Genomic DNA, 17,910 nt, shown 5'->3' with positions numbered 1-17,910 from the left:
TTTTTTTTTTTTTTTTTTTTGGTACCAGGGAACTCAGGACCTTGTGCTTATGAAGCAGGCGGCACAACCACTGAGTTAAATAAATCCGCAGCCCATCTAGCTTCTAAATGTTTTGTCAGAGTGTGAAACTAAAGGAACCTGCTAATTAAAATGATAATGTATTAATACTGCTTATTATATAAAGTCATCTTGTTATACCAATAGCAATACAAAAGCTATTTTGCTAAGATTCTAAAGAATATGGTTTATCACCTCCAAATTTGAATATTACCCTTTGTGTATATATACATATATACATATGTATATATATGTAGCATTAAGAGACGCTACATAATTGAATGTAAGCAGTATTTGAATGATTTACCTGAAACCTCCTGGAGCAGACACTAACATTAAATTCCTTTCTTTTTTCCTGTAGACCTTTCAAGATGCTACTTTAGAGCAGTAACTGGCTCTCTTCAGCCATGCTCAGCTTCTGGCCTTTTCCTCTGTGGACAGCCACAGGTATGCAGGATCTACTCACACTGTTCTCCATGCCTGACCCCTAGGAAGTCTTCTCAGATGTGAAGGTTGAGCCTTCCTTTGGCCCTCAGGCCCATTTCCTCTGACTTCAAAGAACCTCATCTAGTGGAACCCTTTACTTCTGAGACTGTTTATCATGGGCACCTCAAGTGTGGGACAGCATCTTGGCCATTTCTGCACCCTTCATATGTCCTACTGCCCACATTCAAATCTATCCACAATAAATCTTTTAATATCGTTAATGGTACCCTGGACTGGATCTTGGAAAAGCAAAATACACTGATGAGAAAACATGGGCAGGCCTCTTAAACTCTGTAGTTTTACTTTGATGACAAACTTTTTTAGTTTTGATCAATGTGTCACGGTTATAGAAGATTAATATTATGAGAATCCGGATGAAAGTTATACTGGGAAATTTTTATACTATCTTTGGAACTCTTTCCATAAATCTATTTCAAAATAGAAAGATAAAAAAACTCGAAAAAAGATATCAGTACATAGCCAGGAAACATTTTATTCAGACCTGAACAGATGATATCTACTTACTTTCTGTCTTTTCCTTCTTGAAGTACCTCATTCCAGCCAGTAAACCTCCACCAATAGCAAAGGTGATTGCTAAAGACCTCCAGGAAACAGGCTACTGGGGCAGAGATTTCAAAAATAAAAATAATACGATGAAAATATTTAAACACGCTAAATTTATTATAGTTTTTAATATACATACACAGGTCATGCTTTTCTTCAATATGCAGACTGTTTTAAGTTAGTCTAGAATGATAAAATGCTGAATGTATCTGAGTATGACGTTTATATCTGGGCTTTGCATATATACAATGACAAAGGCACTCATAGTTTAATTTCTTGTTCAGAGGGGAAATCAATACAAAGAAGCACAAGTACCATGATTGTTACTATGTGCGACCCTGGCTCCAAATTCTTATTTAAAAACCAATTAAAAGTTCCCCACGATGGCTCCAGTAATGCTAGCGTTTTGAGGAAGCACGACTGGAAGTTCAAATCCAGCCCCAGCAATTTATTGGGACCCTGTCTCAAAATTCTTAAAAATGATTAGTGTGTGGGGCTTGCTGGGGATGTAGCCCTCAGTTGAAGCCACAGTACTACACAATCAATCAATCAGTTTCCACTTGCGCTGATGCTGAGACTATATAAATAAAATTAATAAAATAAGAGAGGTTAACCTAACTCTGGCTTCCAGAAGTAGTAACCAAAGTAGAACAGAGGTCTAAAAGTGGGGAATTCTTGCAAATCACAAGTTACTTCTTTTTATTCCTTCAAGTCCCCAAATAAGGAAGATGTTTGTCACCTAGGTCTCATTAACCTTGTTTGCCCTAGCTCTTAAAACCTACTTCTCTTACCTATCACTACACAGTAGTGGTTTCAAGTTCTTTTTGGGTTAGAACTAGAACCGGAGAATACAGCAAGAAAGTGGCATATCCATATGCAACTAAGATCCTCCTTTGGTTTCAGTTTCAAGATACGCATAGAAAGCCTGAAGAGGGTATTCAATTGACACAAATTTTAAAAGTGCTTTGATTCTTCAATCACGGTAATCTTAAGGTTGAGGTCGTTAAGAAAACCTGTAATTTATTTCACTGGCACAAAAGTTAATTTAAAATCCAAACCCTAGTATCTAAGCACATACAGAGGGTGTAGCTTCTCAAGTTCTCTCTCAAGGCCCAGTGGGGCTACCGGCAAACCAGGGAAATGCAGATAAAGAATCCATGGCTCAGGTAAACTGACCGAGTTGAGGACACTTAAGAGGCCAGACCGAGTGGCTTCTGAGGTTATGACCAAGTGGGATGGAAGGTCACTAGGACAGAGCAGCCGTAACGAGCACGGCAGACTCCAAGTGTACACACTCACCCCGGGCTTCGAGGGGCGCGTGGGGTCTCTGTGACCCTTAGGCTCGGGCCCTGATGACCCCGGGGGTGGCGGCAGCCCTGTGCTGAAGGGCCGGCTTCCCGGGCGGGTGCCAGCGCTCCCAGAGATCCGCCACACCTCTTCCTGCCGCGCACAGAACTGCCTCAGCAAGACCTTCGCTGTCCTCTCCGCTGGTTTCCAAAGCCAGAGTTTGCGAGGAAGGAGACGCCAGAGTTGGCCACTCGGAGACCGTACCAACACAGCCATGGAGGTAGCTGACCGCGCCTCCTTTGGCCCGTCCCCTATTTCCGGTGCACTTCCGCCGGAAGTCGCAAAGAAAGCCGCTCTTCCCCTTCCTCTCGGTGATGTTGTGGCCACCTAGCTGGTTGTCCGAGAGGGCTGGCGAAGGGTCCTGCACGAGGTAGGTGGTGCCTGTCCTCTGGAGGTTGGTTCCAAGCAGGCTGAGGGGTCCTGTAGTGGGGACCAGGAGGGTTTGGCCACGGTTCCACTGGGGTTCTGCCTGGGCTGCGCGATTGGGCCGGGACCTGGCGGTGCTGAGAGCAGGGGGCGCCCAGCTCTCGGGATGGGTCTTGCGGGACCGCAGCCTACTCCGCCCTTGGCCGGGACTGGGCAGCCCCTGCATCCCCCACATCCTGTCTAGTGACCCTCGTCCTACCTAGTCTGTCTAGTCGTCGGCCAAGTAGAATTACAAGGTCGTTGACCCCTTCTCATTCTCAAAAGTAGAAGTCGATTCATTTATTCATCAATCATTAACTTTAAAAAAATGCTAATAATAATTTGGCAAGGGTGACAAAAGCATGTTTGAAGTGCCCAATACTTCTAGCTACCCATACCCGTCACAGTGTGATTGTAAAGCGCAGCACTGTAGGTGCAAAGAGTCTATTGCGTCATGTCCTCCCCTTAACTTAGTATCCTGCGGCCTTGGTTTCTTAAAATGCACTGATTGTCCTCTCACCTCTTCAGTTTTGTGATTTAAAGTTTGATGGTGGCATTATTATCTGGGACCGTTTATGTTACTCGGATATAGCTACATAATAATGAGGCGAAAGGTGTTTGTAGATTTATTTTACATTACCTGGGAAATTTAACTCGAATTCATTTCATCTGCCTTTGTTTATGTCTCAGTATCTGCTGTCTTCTCCACCTACCCAATGGATTTGCAGAAATACAGGAAATTCACCATCTGTCTTCCTTAATTAAGAGTTTTCACTCTTATGTGGCTTCCCCAGGGAGCAGAAGTAACTCTTGCTCTAGTGATTATTGGACTGATTTTTTTTTTTTTTCTTCTCTCTCCCTGTGATTTGGCCCAACTAACCAAGTGTGCTGCACGCTGACACAGTAAGTAATACAGTTTAATATTACTTGTTTCCTGGTTCTGAAGTTGAGCTGGAGTTTTCTGAAATTTAGCTCAGTTAAATGATACCCCCTACCTCCAGTCCTTTACTGGGAATTGGTCACAAGAACTCATGCTAAGCTATATTTCCAGGCATTTTTTTTTTTTTTTTTAAATTTTGTAACAGGGTCTAGTTAAACTCCACAGGCTGCCCTCTAACTAGAAGTCCTTCTGACTCGGCCTTGTGAGTAGCATGGACACTTAACCTTAGAAAAGTTCTCATGTGTTTACTCAGCACTTCATACTGTTAATCAAAACCAATTTTTCTGTCTTGAAGTTGCCTATGGGTAAGATTTTTACCTCTTTATTTCTACGTATTTTTGTTCAAGGAGTTTTTCCTGTAATTGACAAAAATTACACAAAAGTACCTTGCTTATTCAGGAAAGGAGCATCCAAAGTTACTGTTCATTTCTTTAATTGCTCAGTTGTAGGTTAACTGATCAAGTACACATCCGGTAAATTAAAATTAAGTTTGGTGATGCTTTTAGCTGGTCTGTTAAATTTTCTTTGTCAGAGTGATTCTATTAATAGCTTTACCCTTAATTTGTTTACCAAAGCACTGTTATGGCATTTTCATATTGAGATATAGTATTAGATAAACTACTAATATCTAATTGTAACTACACATTGGGTGAATTGCTAATAACACCTCTGAGCCTGGACCCATACTAACAGGCTCCTGAAGTGTTATATTTATTGTAAATCTGCTGCTTTTATTACTAGTGTGACCCAGCCAGAGCACCACATGAGGTTGTTTTCATTTTAGAGTTTTTCATTTTAGATACTTTTCTTGAGGGAGACGGGGCATGGATAATACCATCTGATATTTGTTTTAATAGCACAAGCCTGATCAGATTTTGTGCTTGACATAATTTTTAACTAGGACAGCCAAGCCCAAACTTGTAGACTTCCTAATACTGTGGTGAGGTGCCAAAAACTTTGAAATTGAAGACCTGGAACTGAAATATAAGTTTTAGCAAAAATACTCCTCACTAGGTTGCTGTGTGATTCAGCTGAGTTATAATGCAAAGCAACTACTTCGTAATCCTCTGAATCATAAAGCACCAATGTGTTTAATAAAGTGATTTTAAAATTATATACCCCCAAATCTATGTCTGATGAGTCTCAAGATGACTGTACTGCAGCTTCTTACTGGAACAGAATAATGTAGAAAAACCTTGCAATATTTTCTTTCAAAGTGGCTACAAAATGTCATGGTGCAAGACATGCAGCTCAATCTCTTCCTTTAGCTGCTGCAGTCTTTCTTTGGATTCATGAGTTTTATTCTTTCTCGCTTCACAAAATTTGCAAATGTGTTTCAAATATGTAATCCACAGTCAAAAAGTGAAGTCCCACTTTTTTCATAAGCCTATTTGAAGTTTCGTCCGTGAATTTTTGTTGAATCAAATGAAAATTGTCTAATGCATTTTCAAATAAGTCATAAAGAAGTCCTGCTTCCTTACATTTTAAGAAAAAGAAACTTTTATGATTGCATATGTGTGGCTGTGGGCTCACCCTCTGTCTGTCTTCTAGTTCTGTCCATCGCTGTTGATTTCAGCTGGCAGAACAGGAGTGCCTGTTGAGTGGTGTTCTGTGCTTTTCACTCTTAAAATATTAACACTGAGTGATGGTTGATTTTTAGAGTATATTGTTGGCATAACAACTTATAAATTCCTTGAGCTCCATCAGCTTGTAGAAATGCATGGCCTTTCTTAGCACAGAATTTTAAATTACATCCCACAGTGAAGTGGCTGTGTCCTAGAGTGGTTCCTCTTATCACAAAATGTGCATTTCAACTTTTTTCCTCTCTGGATTTCTTTCTTTACTGATTTCACATCAAAATTTCCATCATTAGGTGACTCATGACTAGCTTCAACAGTTGTTATCCTCTGCACCTATTTTGTGGGTATGTATTTGGTAGAGGAGCGGGCTATTTTGAAAAAGTCTCATGCCATCAGAATGCCTACTGGTTCTCAGTTACCTCACTGGAAGTCACATTGAGTGCTTGATCTCTCCACTAAGACCAATCTTTCTGAGCTCCCTGGTATCTACCTGAACTGAAAAAAAAAAAAAGTAAAACACGGAACTAGCTAGGAAAGTAATTTCCTTGCTCATATGGTTTCCCCTTGTCCATCTCTCTGCTTTACTTCTAATCCTGTCTGTTCCTTCCAAATAATACCTTTACTTAATAAAATTGTATGTCACCTCTCTACCCTTGACCTTTAAAAGCTGTAAGTACTCCATGCTTTGGCCTCTTTTCTTCCCCAGAATGACTATTGTTTTGAAATGTGAGTCCCTTGGCATTTTGCCCTACATTGTATAATTGTCCTTAAAAAGTTGCCAAATTTGTGTCCCTTGGTATTTTGCCCTACATTGTATAATAGTCTTTTAAAAGTTGCCAAATTCTAGAATAGCCTTGAATTTCCCTAAACTGAAATTCTTCCAGTGGAAGGTGTTTTTGACAGGATTTTGGTATTAAGTGGTAGAGAATCTACTTGATTTGTAGTCCAGCTCCAAGGGAAATTTATTTGCTGAAAAAATTAAATGACTAGGGGTAGTTCTGTTAGGGGCATGTGGATGCAGGTTTTCAAAAACTGTTTCTAGGAATTTTCTGCTTTGTCATTCAGCTTTGTTTCCTTTCATGTTGGATTTCTTCTCAGTTCACTTTTCCCCAGAAACTCAAGTTTTAGTTATCGGAAGAAGCAGTACTTTTGGGTTATTACATGCTTGGGTATAAGCTTACCCCTAACTGGTGAGAAGGAAACTGGGCTTATACAGGCCAAACCTGGGTCATCTGTTTGTCACTGTCCTTCCTCAGCTGCCCCCCTTCCCTTGTCATTCAAGTGACAGGAAGTGCTAGTAGGAAACTGGGTTGTGCCTAAAGGAAAATCAATGGGAGTGCTCTTTCCAGGTGGGAAATGATTGCTGGATAGGTAAAAATAACAGCTTTCACAGGGATGGAAGATCAAATTAATGGAGAGTAAATCCTCCCTAAGAGATCCACAGCACATACTGAGTTTATATATAAAATCAAACATGCTTATTTGGCAGGGAGTACTAACATCCCCAGAAATGATTTTCATTTCCATTTTGGTAATAATATTCATATTCCTACTAATCTGTACTTGGAGGCACAGGTATCTGAAATTATGACTAGAGATTTTTAGCTCACATATATTTCTTTTAATTATACTGAGTTTTCCACTTTTCAAACCAGACTATTTTTCATTTGTAGAAACAAATGAAGATATCACCCCATCATGCATATCTACTAACTTGATATCTACTGAGGTTTTCAGATGGACACTGTAGGAAGAAATGAAGAAATTTTAAAAATAACATGGGAATAACCACTTTTCAGAATTTCCTTTTTCTGATGCTGTTTCACCTGTTTTGGGGCTAGTTACACCCAGTCAGATTAAGAAAGAACAGAAAGCTAACGTTCCTAATCCGGTAGACTAGGTGAGGTGTTTATCATTAGTGACAAAATTTTTAGACTGAAGAGAACCTCCTTAGTTCTGAAATACGTTCACTTGAGTCTGATCCCTATTCTGATTATGGAGTTGTATCCTCCACCTCTGTTAGGAGTGTTCTTACAACTGGTGTTTCTTGTACATGCCTGTTTTTTAATAGGATAATTATAAATTGTTACTCTTCTGAAGGATAGAGTTTATCATTTATTTTATGATGGAGAAAACTGGACTGAAAGCCTTAGTATTTTAAACCTGTCAAGTGACTTGTAAAGTCCATGCACTATTTTCTGTCAAACTGCCTAGGGAATTAACTATTAAGTTTAATATTCATTTTACTGTTCTCTTCAGTCCAATTAGAAAATTGAGATTTTTTTAAACTTTGTTATCTTTTTCACTTTTCTTTATTTTCAAGCCTGTTCAGAGGTTATGGCTGAAAATCCCAATCCTGACACCCCAAGTGATGACAGTTCAGAATGGCTCTTCTCCTTTGGAGTGATAGCAGATATTCAATATGCTGATGTAGAAGATGGGTACAATTTCCAAGGAAGCAGGCGGCGGTACTACAGACACAGTCTTCTTCACCTAATGCGTGCTATTGAAGAGTGGAATAAAGAAAGCAGCCTGCCCTGCTGTGTCCTCCAACTTGGAGATGTCATCGATGGCTATAATGCGCAGTATAAAACATCAGAAAGGTCTCTGGAACTTGTCTTGACCACATTTCAGATGCTTAAAGTCCCAGTTCATCATACATGGGGAAACCATGAATTTTATAACTTTAGTAGAGACTATTTAACAAACTCTAAACTTAACACAAAGTTTTTAGAAGACCAAATTGTACATCATCCTGAGACTGTGCCTTCAGAAAATTATCATGCTTATCATTTTGTACCATTTCCTAAATTCCGGTTCATTTTACTTGATGCTTATGACTTGAGTGTCTTGGGCATAGATCATTCCTCTCCAAAATACCAGCAGTGTATGAAGATACTGAGGGAGCACAATCCAAATACGGAATTGAATAGTCCTCAAGGTGAATTTTTCCTTTGAACTGACAATCTAATACATTGTCTTTAAATTCTTCAGCTACCTTTTATTCGGCAGGAAAATGGATGATTAAGGTAAAAGTAATTTGTCACTGTTGTTCAGGGTCAGGATTTCACATAAGCCTGATGTTACATGGTTTGGTTGTAATTGACTCAGGTTTCATTTAATATAGCTGCATGCGAGTCTGGGCCAACATATCTGGGCCAATCACTTTTTGTTTTTTGTTTTTTTTTTTTTTTGCTTGTGAATAGAATGGAGAGAACCAAAGTAGGTGAGCAGGACATTTAATAAATGTATTGACTTTCTTTCATGATAAAATACCTGAGAGAATCAACTTATAAGGAGGAAAGGTTTATTTTGTCTCAGGGTTTCAGTTCATCTTCACTTGGCCCTGTTGCCTTTAGAGCAAGCTCCTTGCCTTATGGTGGCAGGGAAACAGTGTGTATGTGTGGAGGGTGAGGTTCTAAGTATCCCATTCAGAGTCACACCCCTAGTGACCTAGCTTCTTCCCACTAAGACCAGTCAGGTATAAGATGGTTTTAAAGAGTGAGCAGGTACTAAAATAGCGCAGAGCTCAGGAAACATTGCAAGGAATTTGTATTTTCTTTTGAGTGTAACGGAAAGCCAAGAAAGTAAACAAAGGAAAGTCAAGACTAGTAGTAAGACATTGTGCAATTTATATATTGCTCAAAATTCTTGCAACTTTCTATTTAAAGTGTATTGCTGGTAATCGGATTTCGTAAAGAAAAGAACAAGTGTCCTTGTTTGAATTTCCAAATGGGGGGAAAATGACGTTTGATGGGTGTGACTTACTGAATTCATTCAGGACTGTTTGAGACCCAGTTTGTCCAGTTCAATGGAGGATTCAGCCAAGAACAGCTGAACTGGTTGAATGATGTTCTTACGTTCTCTGACACAAACCAAGAAAAAGTGGTGATTGTGAGTAAGTATGTAAAGTATTTATCTGATTACAGTAGTATTTTAGAGATTGACAAATGTTAGCTTTTAAAGAATATTAACAATATGTATGTTTTGGTATTCTCTTTCTAGAAAATGGATACTTGCTTTAAAAATTTTTATTGAAGCCAGTATGGTGGCTCACACCTGTAATGCCAGCACTCGGGAGGCTGAGGCAGGAGGATCACTGTGAGTTCGAGACCAGCCTGGGCTACATAGTGAGTTCCAGATCAGTCTCAACTACATAGTGAGACCCTGTCTTAAAAAACAAACAAAAAAAAAACCCAAAATTTTTTTTATTGAAGCATAACCTGAATCCAAGATTAATATTTAAGACTGAGTTAGGAGAGAATCGTAAAACAACAAAAACCAAAAACCATATAGTCATATAGTTGAGCCTGTGAGTTCCTCAGGGTCTTAAAGTAGAATTTCCCCAAATGAGATCAATGTATGTAATTTAAAATGAGAAATTCAGTACAGGGCCTCATTCCATCTCTCAGTCTTCAAAACCTTGGCTGTCAGTGAAGTAGCCACCAAAACAGGCCATGCTGCCCAGTTGTGATGGACTCAGATGGTAGTGAGCACTTTTTCTGTCTATCAATCACACGGTCCCAAGGAAATTGGATTTATATTATTTCCATTGAAAGTCGCTTTTGACAGATGCCACCATCTGGGATTGTGGGAATTGGAAGTGCTTTAAACGTGTGTGCATGTGCCTACATGTGAAGAACTGAATTTGGATTCACAGTCGAGCAAGTAGACTTGCTTGGGGGCTCTCATTACAGCCCTTGTTTGAAAATCAGCATGACTCAAATAGATGAGAAGTCTTGACTGAGAACCAGAGGATGGAATGCCTTTCTGGCTTTCATTTATTAGATGAACTTTGTGGTGGGCATACGAACTGCAGTTTTCTCAGTATTGTAACAAATAAGATTATGACTGTGAAGACCCTTTGAAAATGATAGGCAGTTCATGTAGTTGATACTATAAAATTGTATTTCTATCCATAAATGTAGTTTTTGCATATTCATCTTCCACTGTAAAAACAGTAGATGGAGGAGTATTTGTGCTGCCATTTGACTGTCAAATGTCAAGATTTGGAAAAGAAAAGTTCCCCTCCGGTTACTGGCATGTCGGGACACCATTTGACTCTACAGTAGTGGCTTCAAACTGGGGTGCTTCCTGGCTTGTATCTACTTTTTGGTTTGCCACTGCCAGGTTGAGTATTTCTGCCGAAAGCAATGTAGAGGTCAGGTAGACAAGCCTTTTAACTTTTGAAGGTAAAGACACCAAAGCCCCAGGAGATTAAATTACATAGTTAAAGTATTCCAAGCCCCTTCCCCTCTACCCTGCTTTACTTTGCATTTCTTTTCCTTTTGGTTTTTTGAGACAGGGTCTTGAAGTTCAGGCTGGCCTTTTATTCACTCTATAGCCCAGTCTGGCCTCTGTCTCGGTCCATCTCAGCCTCCCGAGTGCTGGGATTATAAGTGTGAGGTGATAAACTCTGCCCCTCATCACTTTTTACTGTTGGTGTTACACCTGTCTAATTCAGCAGTTTCTTAGATTTCTTTACCATTTGCTGAAAGTTTGGAAACTGGATAAGCAAACCTTTAACAGCTGTGTGCCACAGCCTTCCTTTAGCAAAGTTTAAAAGTTAAAGTTTGATGATGGCTACTAAGAAGTCATTTTTATTGGAGTTTTTGAGTTTTGGCTGTGTAATTGGAAGGGTAGAATAGCCATTAGTTGAGGTGAGGAACACTGCAGAAGAAGAGAGGGAGGGGGTCAGGGTTGGATATGCTAAGGTTCATGTACCTATTAGATTTAAAGATGTGAAAATCATGGAGACATCACCAACGCATTAAGTATTATAGATAGAGAAGTCTTGAGGACCAAGCATTCAGGTACTCCTAACAGGATGCAGGGGAGAAACTAGGAGAGGAGACTGAAAATTAGTGGACACCGAAGTTGGAAGAAGACTAGCGGCTCCCTAGAAGCCAAGTACTTCCAGGACAAGGGGGCAGCTAATTGTGCCATTTGATACATGGGTCAATATAGCTTCTACCCAATTTGTTGAACTCTTAGCTCTATCATAGGCCATTTCTGTGTGTATGTCCATCCTTTTGACTTGTATTATAAAGAGAATATTTAAATTTCAGAATAAAAATGAATCCTAACCAAAAAAAACGTGTTTGAGGTGAAGCAAAATTCAGTGAACTGTGTTCCTGGACATCAGAATGAAACTGGCCTGGTGTATGCATATGTGTTGTCTTCAAAATTCTCCTACATGTACTTCCACATGTCATCTCTGGGGCACAATATAAACTTTCTCTGCTTGTATTAGTCTTCTCATCTGTAAATCAGATATGGCTACCTCGATTGCATGGGAGTGTTTAAAGTAAAGTATCATTAATCAGTTCTATAGCATTGGTTATATAAGTGACATATAATCCATGGCCAGACCCTAAGCTCTTTTATTTAGTATTATATCTCTCTGTATATATAACATTCATATATAAGGAAATCAGTGAGATTGGGTTCCAGCATGGCATCTGCTGATTTCTGGCAGACTTTACAGATTGCCCTGCACACAGGCCCTTGATCTTTGGTTTTGGTGCAACTTGAGACTCTGTGCAAGCATCAGAAATCTCAGGCAGTGGTCTCTATCCTCTCCCACCTCATTTGTGGTAGTATCACCCTCTTTCCTGTGCAGTAGAGATGTGACTATAGATTATGTACTTCTGTATGTATATAGATTCTCTCTGGCCTCTATTTGGATAATAAAGTAGCCATATGCAATTTATTGATGTTTCCCTTAGTACTAGGTTTTAGCTATTTATCTCGATGGAAAAGATATTTCTCAGTTGGCTCATAACTTCTTTTCTTTAACTGACAGGCCATATCCCCATTTACCCAGAGGCCTCTGACACTGTGTGCCTGGCCTGGAACTACAGCGACGCCCTGGCAGTCATTTGGTCTCACAAGTGTGTGGTGTGTTTCCTTGCCGGTCACACACATGACGGCGGCTACTCTGAGGATCCTTTTGGTGTGCACCATGTCAACTTAGAAGGAGTTATTGAAACAGCCCCGGACAGCCAGGCTTTTGGCACAGTTCATGTCTACTCTGACAAAATGATGTTGAAAGGGAGAGGCAGAGTTCCAGACAGAATTATGAATTATAAGAAATAATTCTCTTTTTAGTCTGGTTTACTGTTTGCCTTTATAGAAAGAGAATGACTTTGCTTTGTGCTTGTCTCAACCACACAAAAAGGAAAACAAAACAAAAAAATAAATAAATACTCTTTTGTATTCTGCTTGCATCACTAAATGTGTTTGTGGCTTCAGAGTATGTTGGTAAAATATTCAGAAATACCACTTTTGGATGATATAAACATTCCTGATAATTAGAAAAAACAAGGGAGGAGATTGCAATGGGGGTAAATAGTTGTCTTTACCTAAAAAATTTTTGTTTTTGATTTGTACAAGAGAATATATTCATGTTAGCTGTATTACTTAAGATATGTAATAAAATGTAAAGCCTGGGTAAGCTTTTTCTGTTCACTTTGTGCTATAAATGAGCTTTGGACAGGTGCACACTGTACTTGGACTTTACAGGCTTACATTCTCATTTTGTGAATAAAATCTTTTAACAAGTTACTTGACAAGTGAATGTCTACTGCCCGAATATTTTTAAGAACGTTTTTCAGAGAAGTCATGTTGTCCTGTTGTGATCGTAATCAAAGCAGGACAAGTGCCAGTGCAGGTGTGTGCCTGCTACCTGGGTCTGTTTGGGCCACCACCTAATGCACAGCGAGACTACAGTAGATAATTTACCCTCGACTCTTTTACTACACAAATGGACGTGCTCAATTCTGTTGCCACATATGCCAAGGCTTATCTGTGGGAAAACTAGATGGTAAATAGGGAAAGTTTGATTCAGGGCCTAAAAAATAATAAAACACTAGTCAACCCAAGTGTGCACATAGGCACTCTAAGGATATAAAGGTATATTCATTTTCTATGGCTTCTGTAACAAATTCCCACACAGTTGATAGTTTTCAACAAGTGTTATCTCAGTTCTGGAGGTCACAAGTATGGGATCACTAACCAATGTGTTGGCACAGCCATGGTTTCTTAGGAAATTCTAGGTGGAATCTTTCCTTGTGTTGTCCAGCCTCTTGAGCTGTACTCTCATGTTCCTTGACTCATGGGCCTCCTTCCTCTTACCTTTGCAGCCAGCAGTAGAAGTAGAATCTCTTTGCTTGTTTTCACTTCACTTTTTCTTATGTGTAGTTACATCTTCCTCTGCATAAGTGCACTTGTGATTATTAAGTCCCACCTGGATAATCCAGGCAATCTCTCTAACTCAAGATCCTTAATCACATCTGCGAGGTCCATTTTGTATCGTAAGGCAACATAGGCTGGAGGGATTAGGACTTCGGTATTTGTGAGGTCCACATTCAGCTGGCCACAGAGATGAATTACTGAGCTCCCATTATAACATCTTACATTGTGAGACAACAGCTGTGTGAAGTTGGCTGTAAGACTTGGAAAAGAAAAGATTTACATTTGATTTGATGGGATTAAGGATGGCATGACGAAGACCTGGTTTAAGTAAGCAGGGAAGAACATTTAAAGTAGAACAAGACATCAAAGGATCTGCTGAATTTAAGAGCATCAAATAATAATACGAGGATTCAACCAAAAGCTGCTTGGGGTATAGTGAGTAAGCATAAAAGGATAGACAAGTGCCGTGCTGTGAAGGGCCCTGAATGGTGAGCTAAGAGAATTTCAACAGTGAGGCGCTCTCTGGTTCTGCCCCAAGGAATTCTTGACTAAACGTGTGTCAGTCCAAACAGTAGGCTGCGGTGGGTGAGGTATAATGGGAAGAAAAGCAATTGGGGCTAGGGTGGGGAAGACGTTTTGAGAATTGAAATATTAAGTGTACTCATAAGTTCAATAGCAAACTAGAATTTAAAATGAACTCAAAATGGAGTACTCTACCGGAAGTGTCTTTTATATGCTTGACTCTGGAGAGGCAAAAGTACTACGAATATTCATAGAATTTATAGTCTGATAATGGGAAATGCAAACACTATGAAAAAGTACCTTGAATGTTACTGTCATTTAAGCACAAGTATGATTTGGAGAACGGGTAGGGCCTACAATTCTTTATGTGTGATTTTAATAGTTAATTCTAACAAGTGTAAAAACCATAGATAACAGCTAGATGGAAACTAGAAAACTCAAAGCCTTTACTTGTATTTTATTGACTCTTAAATTATACTGTAACTGCTTTAATATCAAGATTGTTTTTCCTTAATAGAGCATATCTGACTTCAGTGGCCACTGTGTCCAAAACAAAAACGTGCCTACCTCCTTTAACAAATATTTATAGAATACTTATTATCGCATTATATAAAAACAGAGACAAAGTGTCAGTCATTCCCACTCTCTTGACATTTAGGTGCTAACTTCCTTTTCCCCTACTGTGGATGGTACCCAGGGTCCTCACACCAAGCTATAGCCCCAGACTTTAAAAATATTTTTACTCTTAAGAAAGGGTTTTGCTAAGTCACAGCCTCAGCTAGAAATTGTCCTCCTTGAGGCTCTCAAGAGTCCTAGGATCACTGGCTTGTGCCACACTGTACCTGGCTTACTAATTCTTTTTTAAATATTTCCGAAACATTATGAAAATAGCACCTGAATATGGAATTTGAGGCTAGCATGTGTAAAAAAGTTGCAGTGCAGACATCTCACTGAAATGCAGCATGAATCACATAAAGAACATTCCAGCAGTTACAATTTAAAAAACTAGAAAGGTGAAATTAATTCTAATAGTATTTTATTTAGTATATTAAAATATCTTCAGCAAGATCAAAATAAAAATACTTTACATTCTTTTTGTACAATTTTTAAAATCTGATGTGTATCTTATACTTAACAGCCCGCTCATTTGAACACTAAATTGTTGTTGCAAATAATCGATCTGCATGTAGATATCAAAATTTGCAGTTGAGAAAGTGTACTTTCAAGTAGATTCACATGCCCAAGTTGTTCAGGCCCACTTAAATATTTTATGATAATTGAACATCACTTTTAAAATGAAAATGGACATCAGAAATGTACTTTCTCAGGCACCTTAGCCACATTTCAAGTGCTCAGTAACAGTATTTAGCTGTCATAGTGGAAAGAACAGCTTTACAAAATGCTCTTCCCCCTAGGGTCACTTTGAACATTCATTTCTTAAAATGTGGACATGTTGGGCTTATTTCTCGTATATAATAATGAGAAATTAATCATGAGTAATTAATATTCTCAATTTTCTTCTTGATTGTTCCCCCTTCCTTTGGTTTATCTAGAGTCCTTGTTTAATTCCTGCCATGAACCAGTTCAGTATAATGAGATTAGGGCCTCTCTTGAACCTACCTGTTTCAAGGTTGCTCAGTTTTAATCATATGCAGCCTTTTGTAATTTAAAGTACTTTGTATTTTCAGAGTAATATCTGGTTTGGCTGTAGCAACTGTATAAAACAGGTAGCAGATCTGGCATTCCATTTTATAGATAAAATAACTACCAGGAGGTTTATAGAGTATATTTGCCCAAGTCACATAGATAATGAATTTTTATTTATGTTTTATTATCTTGAGCCTTGCTGTGTTGCCCAAGCTGGCCACAAACTCCTGGGCTCAAGTGATCATCCTGCCTCAGCCTTCTGAGTAGCTAACAACTATCAGGCATGTGCCACTGTGCCCAGCAAAATTCAGATTTTTTAACATCCATTCGAGTGCCTTTTGACCTCAATGTAGCACAGTATCCTTCAGGAAAGGCAGCCAGAGAATGTCAGACCCCATTCTTGTTCTATCCAATCTTACAATGTATTACAGCAGTCTTAAAAAGTTCTCAAGACCTTTTTTTATTTCTTACTTTTAGATCATCTCTTATCAGCTCAGATTACCTGAAATAAACTGGAAAACCATCCTGTTACCCCAATGTTTGTAAGAAATTGAATAATCTCATTTTTAGAAAACACCATTCTTAGATTCACTTAAATTACTGTCTTGCAGTGTGTTGGCCAGGAGGACCGCATATCTTTGTTCATGTATATGTAGACCCATGAAATAAATGGAAATAGAGCTATTGCAATGGTAAGGAGCAGCTGAATTCCTCCACCAACTGGATTCCTATGAAGACATGCAAAAGTTATTATAAGTAAAAATTCAATAAATATTATGGATTGCTTGAGAGATCACAGATAAAGATTGAAATGATAAAATATAATTATATTTTATTGTTTCTCTATTATTTAAAAAATTTTATTTAGTACATGTTTGCAGTACATAATGATTACCTTCATTATGGGGAATCGGTACATGTACATACCACATCTTAATTCTTTTTATTGTCCTTTCCTCTCCCCTTCCTACATCTCTTGGTCCCCGTGTCATTGTTATCAGTTCTTTACATTAAAATGTAACTCACTGATTTGTAGAAATTTGTGATATATACTTAATACAACCCTTACTGTTTATATGTGTTGCAAGTATCTTGCCCCAATCAAATGATTTCTTGTGAGGAACACTGATTAGGCAATGTTTAAATTGGTGTTTTCCTGGTGTTTAAGAAATCTTTCCCTCCCCAAGCTCTTGAAAATATTGTAAACTTCTCAAGAGGTTGTATTGTTTTCCCTCTTTTTATTAGATCTATAATCTACCTAAAATTGATTTTTATGAAAAATTTGAGGTAAGAATTGTTTCACTTGATTCCATATGGATACAGATACTCTTAATGACCAAGTTCCATTCCTGTGACTAGGTAATTAAATAAATTGGTCACTAAGTGAGGAATTACATAGTTTATACATTACAGCATTCAGAACAAAGAAATGGTCAAAGGAAACGCCAACTTGGTGACTTTGCTTTTATTTTCATAGTTTCTACATGCAGTATTGCAATGCATAACAACATAAAACTACTGTACTGTACTATACAGTACAATGACAAAAATGACAGCACTGTATAAAGGAAGTATACTGTATAAAAAAAGACATTAAGGCTCTATAAACAAGATGTACAGAACTATATCCAAAAAAAGGTCATAAATCTGAACACTGAGCCACAGTCATAAGTCAGAATCGTTAAACAAGGAATAGCTGTATTTGACTGTTCCAGGCACTATTTATTGAAACGTCTGCCTTTCTTGGCTACCCTGCAGCACCACCTGTACCATGAGTCAAGGACCCTCACGTGTATTGATCTGTTCTGTACTGTATTTTATTAGTTTATTTATCATGTTGCCGGTATAGGTTTATCCCTCCAGTTATTTAGTTTTTAAAAATTTCCGATCATTTTTATAATTTATGTGCAAAGATTTTGCATATGTTTTCTAGATTTATATTTAGGAAGCTGATTATTTTGATGTTTGTTACTATAAATGGTAACATTTCAAACCTGTGCTACTTGTAAATAGAAATGTAGTTGGTTTTTGTACATTGACCACTTAGCATCTAGTAATCATGCTAAACTCAACCTATTCTAAAAGTTTTTTAGAGTCTTTTGGTTTTCTAAATATGCAATGATGTGTTTCACTTACAAATTATGAAAATTTTATTTCCTTCCAATT

At 38.4% G+C, this 17,910-nt stretch overlaps 2 protein-coding genes across 5 annotated transcripts in view; one reads left to right on the top strand and one right to left on the bottom strand.

Moving 5' to 3' along the window:
* Window positions 1–2,693, bottom strand: part of LOC104855908 (protein SCO1 homolog, mitochondrial) — a 17,110-nt gene extending 14,417 nt beyond the window's left edge. Inside the window, exons 1-2 of the mRNA XM_010614997.3 lie at window positions 2,407–2,693; window positions 1,069–1,159 (exon numbers count right to left, since the gene is read on the bottom strand). Of these exons, the coding sequence (XP_010613299.1) occupies window positions 1,069–1,159; window positions 2,407–2,670 (355 nt within the window). The 5' untranslated portion in view covers window positions 2,671–2,693. The remainder of the gene's footprint in view (window positions 1–1,068; window positions 1,160–2,406) is intronic.
* Window positions 2,694–2,739: 46 nt separating this feature from the next.
* Window positions 2,740–12,924, top strand: Adprm (ADP-ribose/CDP-alcohol diphosphatase, manganese dependent). 4 transcript variants are annotated; one of them, XM_010614995.3, is made up of 5 exons: window positions 2,740–2,824; window positions 3,550–3,762; window positions 7,703–8,320; window positions 9,161–9,277; window positions 12,185–12,923. In XM_010614995.3, the coding sequence occupies exons 3-5, from the start codon at window positions 7,717–7,719 to the stop codon at window positions 12,475–12,477; spliced, it is 1,014 nt and encodes a 337-aa protein (XP_010613297.1). In that variant the 5' UTR covers window positions 2,740–2,824; window positions 3,550–3,762; window positions 7,703–7,716; the 3' UTR covers window positions 12,478–12,923. The 4 variants fall into 4 exon arrangements, with proteins under 4 accessions (XP_010613297.1, XP_010613298.1, XP_033618677.1 ...); XM_010614996.3 differs by having other exon boundaries at window positions 2,744–2,824; window positions 3,744–3,762; window positions 12,185–12,924; XM_033762786.1 differs by lacking the exon at window positions 3,550–3,762 and having other exon boundaries at window positions 2,756–2,824; window positions 12,185–12,924.
* Window positions 12,925–17,910: the final 4,986 nt, after the last annotated feature.

Source organism: Fukomys damarensis, unplaced genomic scaffold (assembly GCF_012274545.1).
Source record: "Fukomys damarensis isolate Sample0158 unplaced genomic scaffold, DMR_v1.0_HiC HiC_scaffold_13, whole genome shotgun sequence".
Taxonomy (NCBI): Eukaryota; Metazoa; Chordata; class Mammalia; order Rodentia; family Bathyergidae; genus Fukomys; species Fukomys damarensis.
The sequence above is the reverse complement of the archived record's forward strand: the minus strand, read 5'-3'. Positions and strand labels throughout refer to the sequence as shown.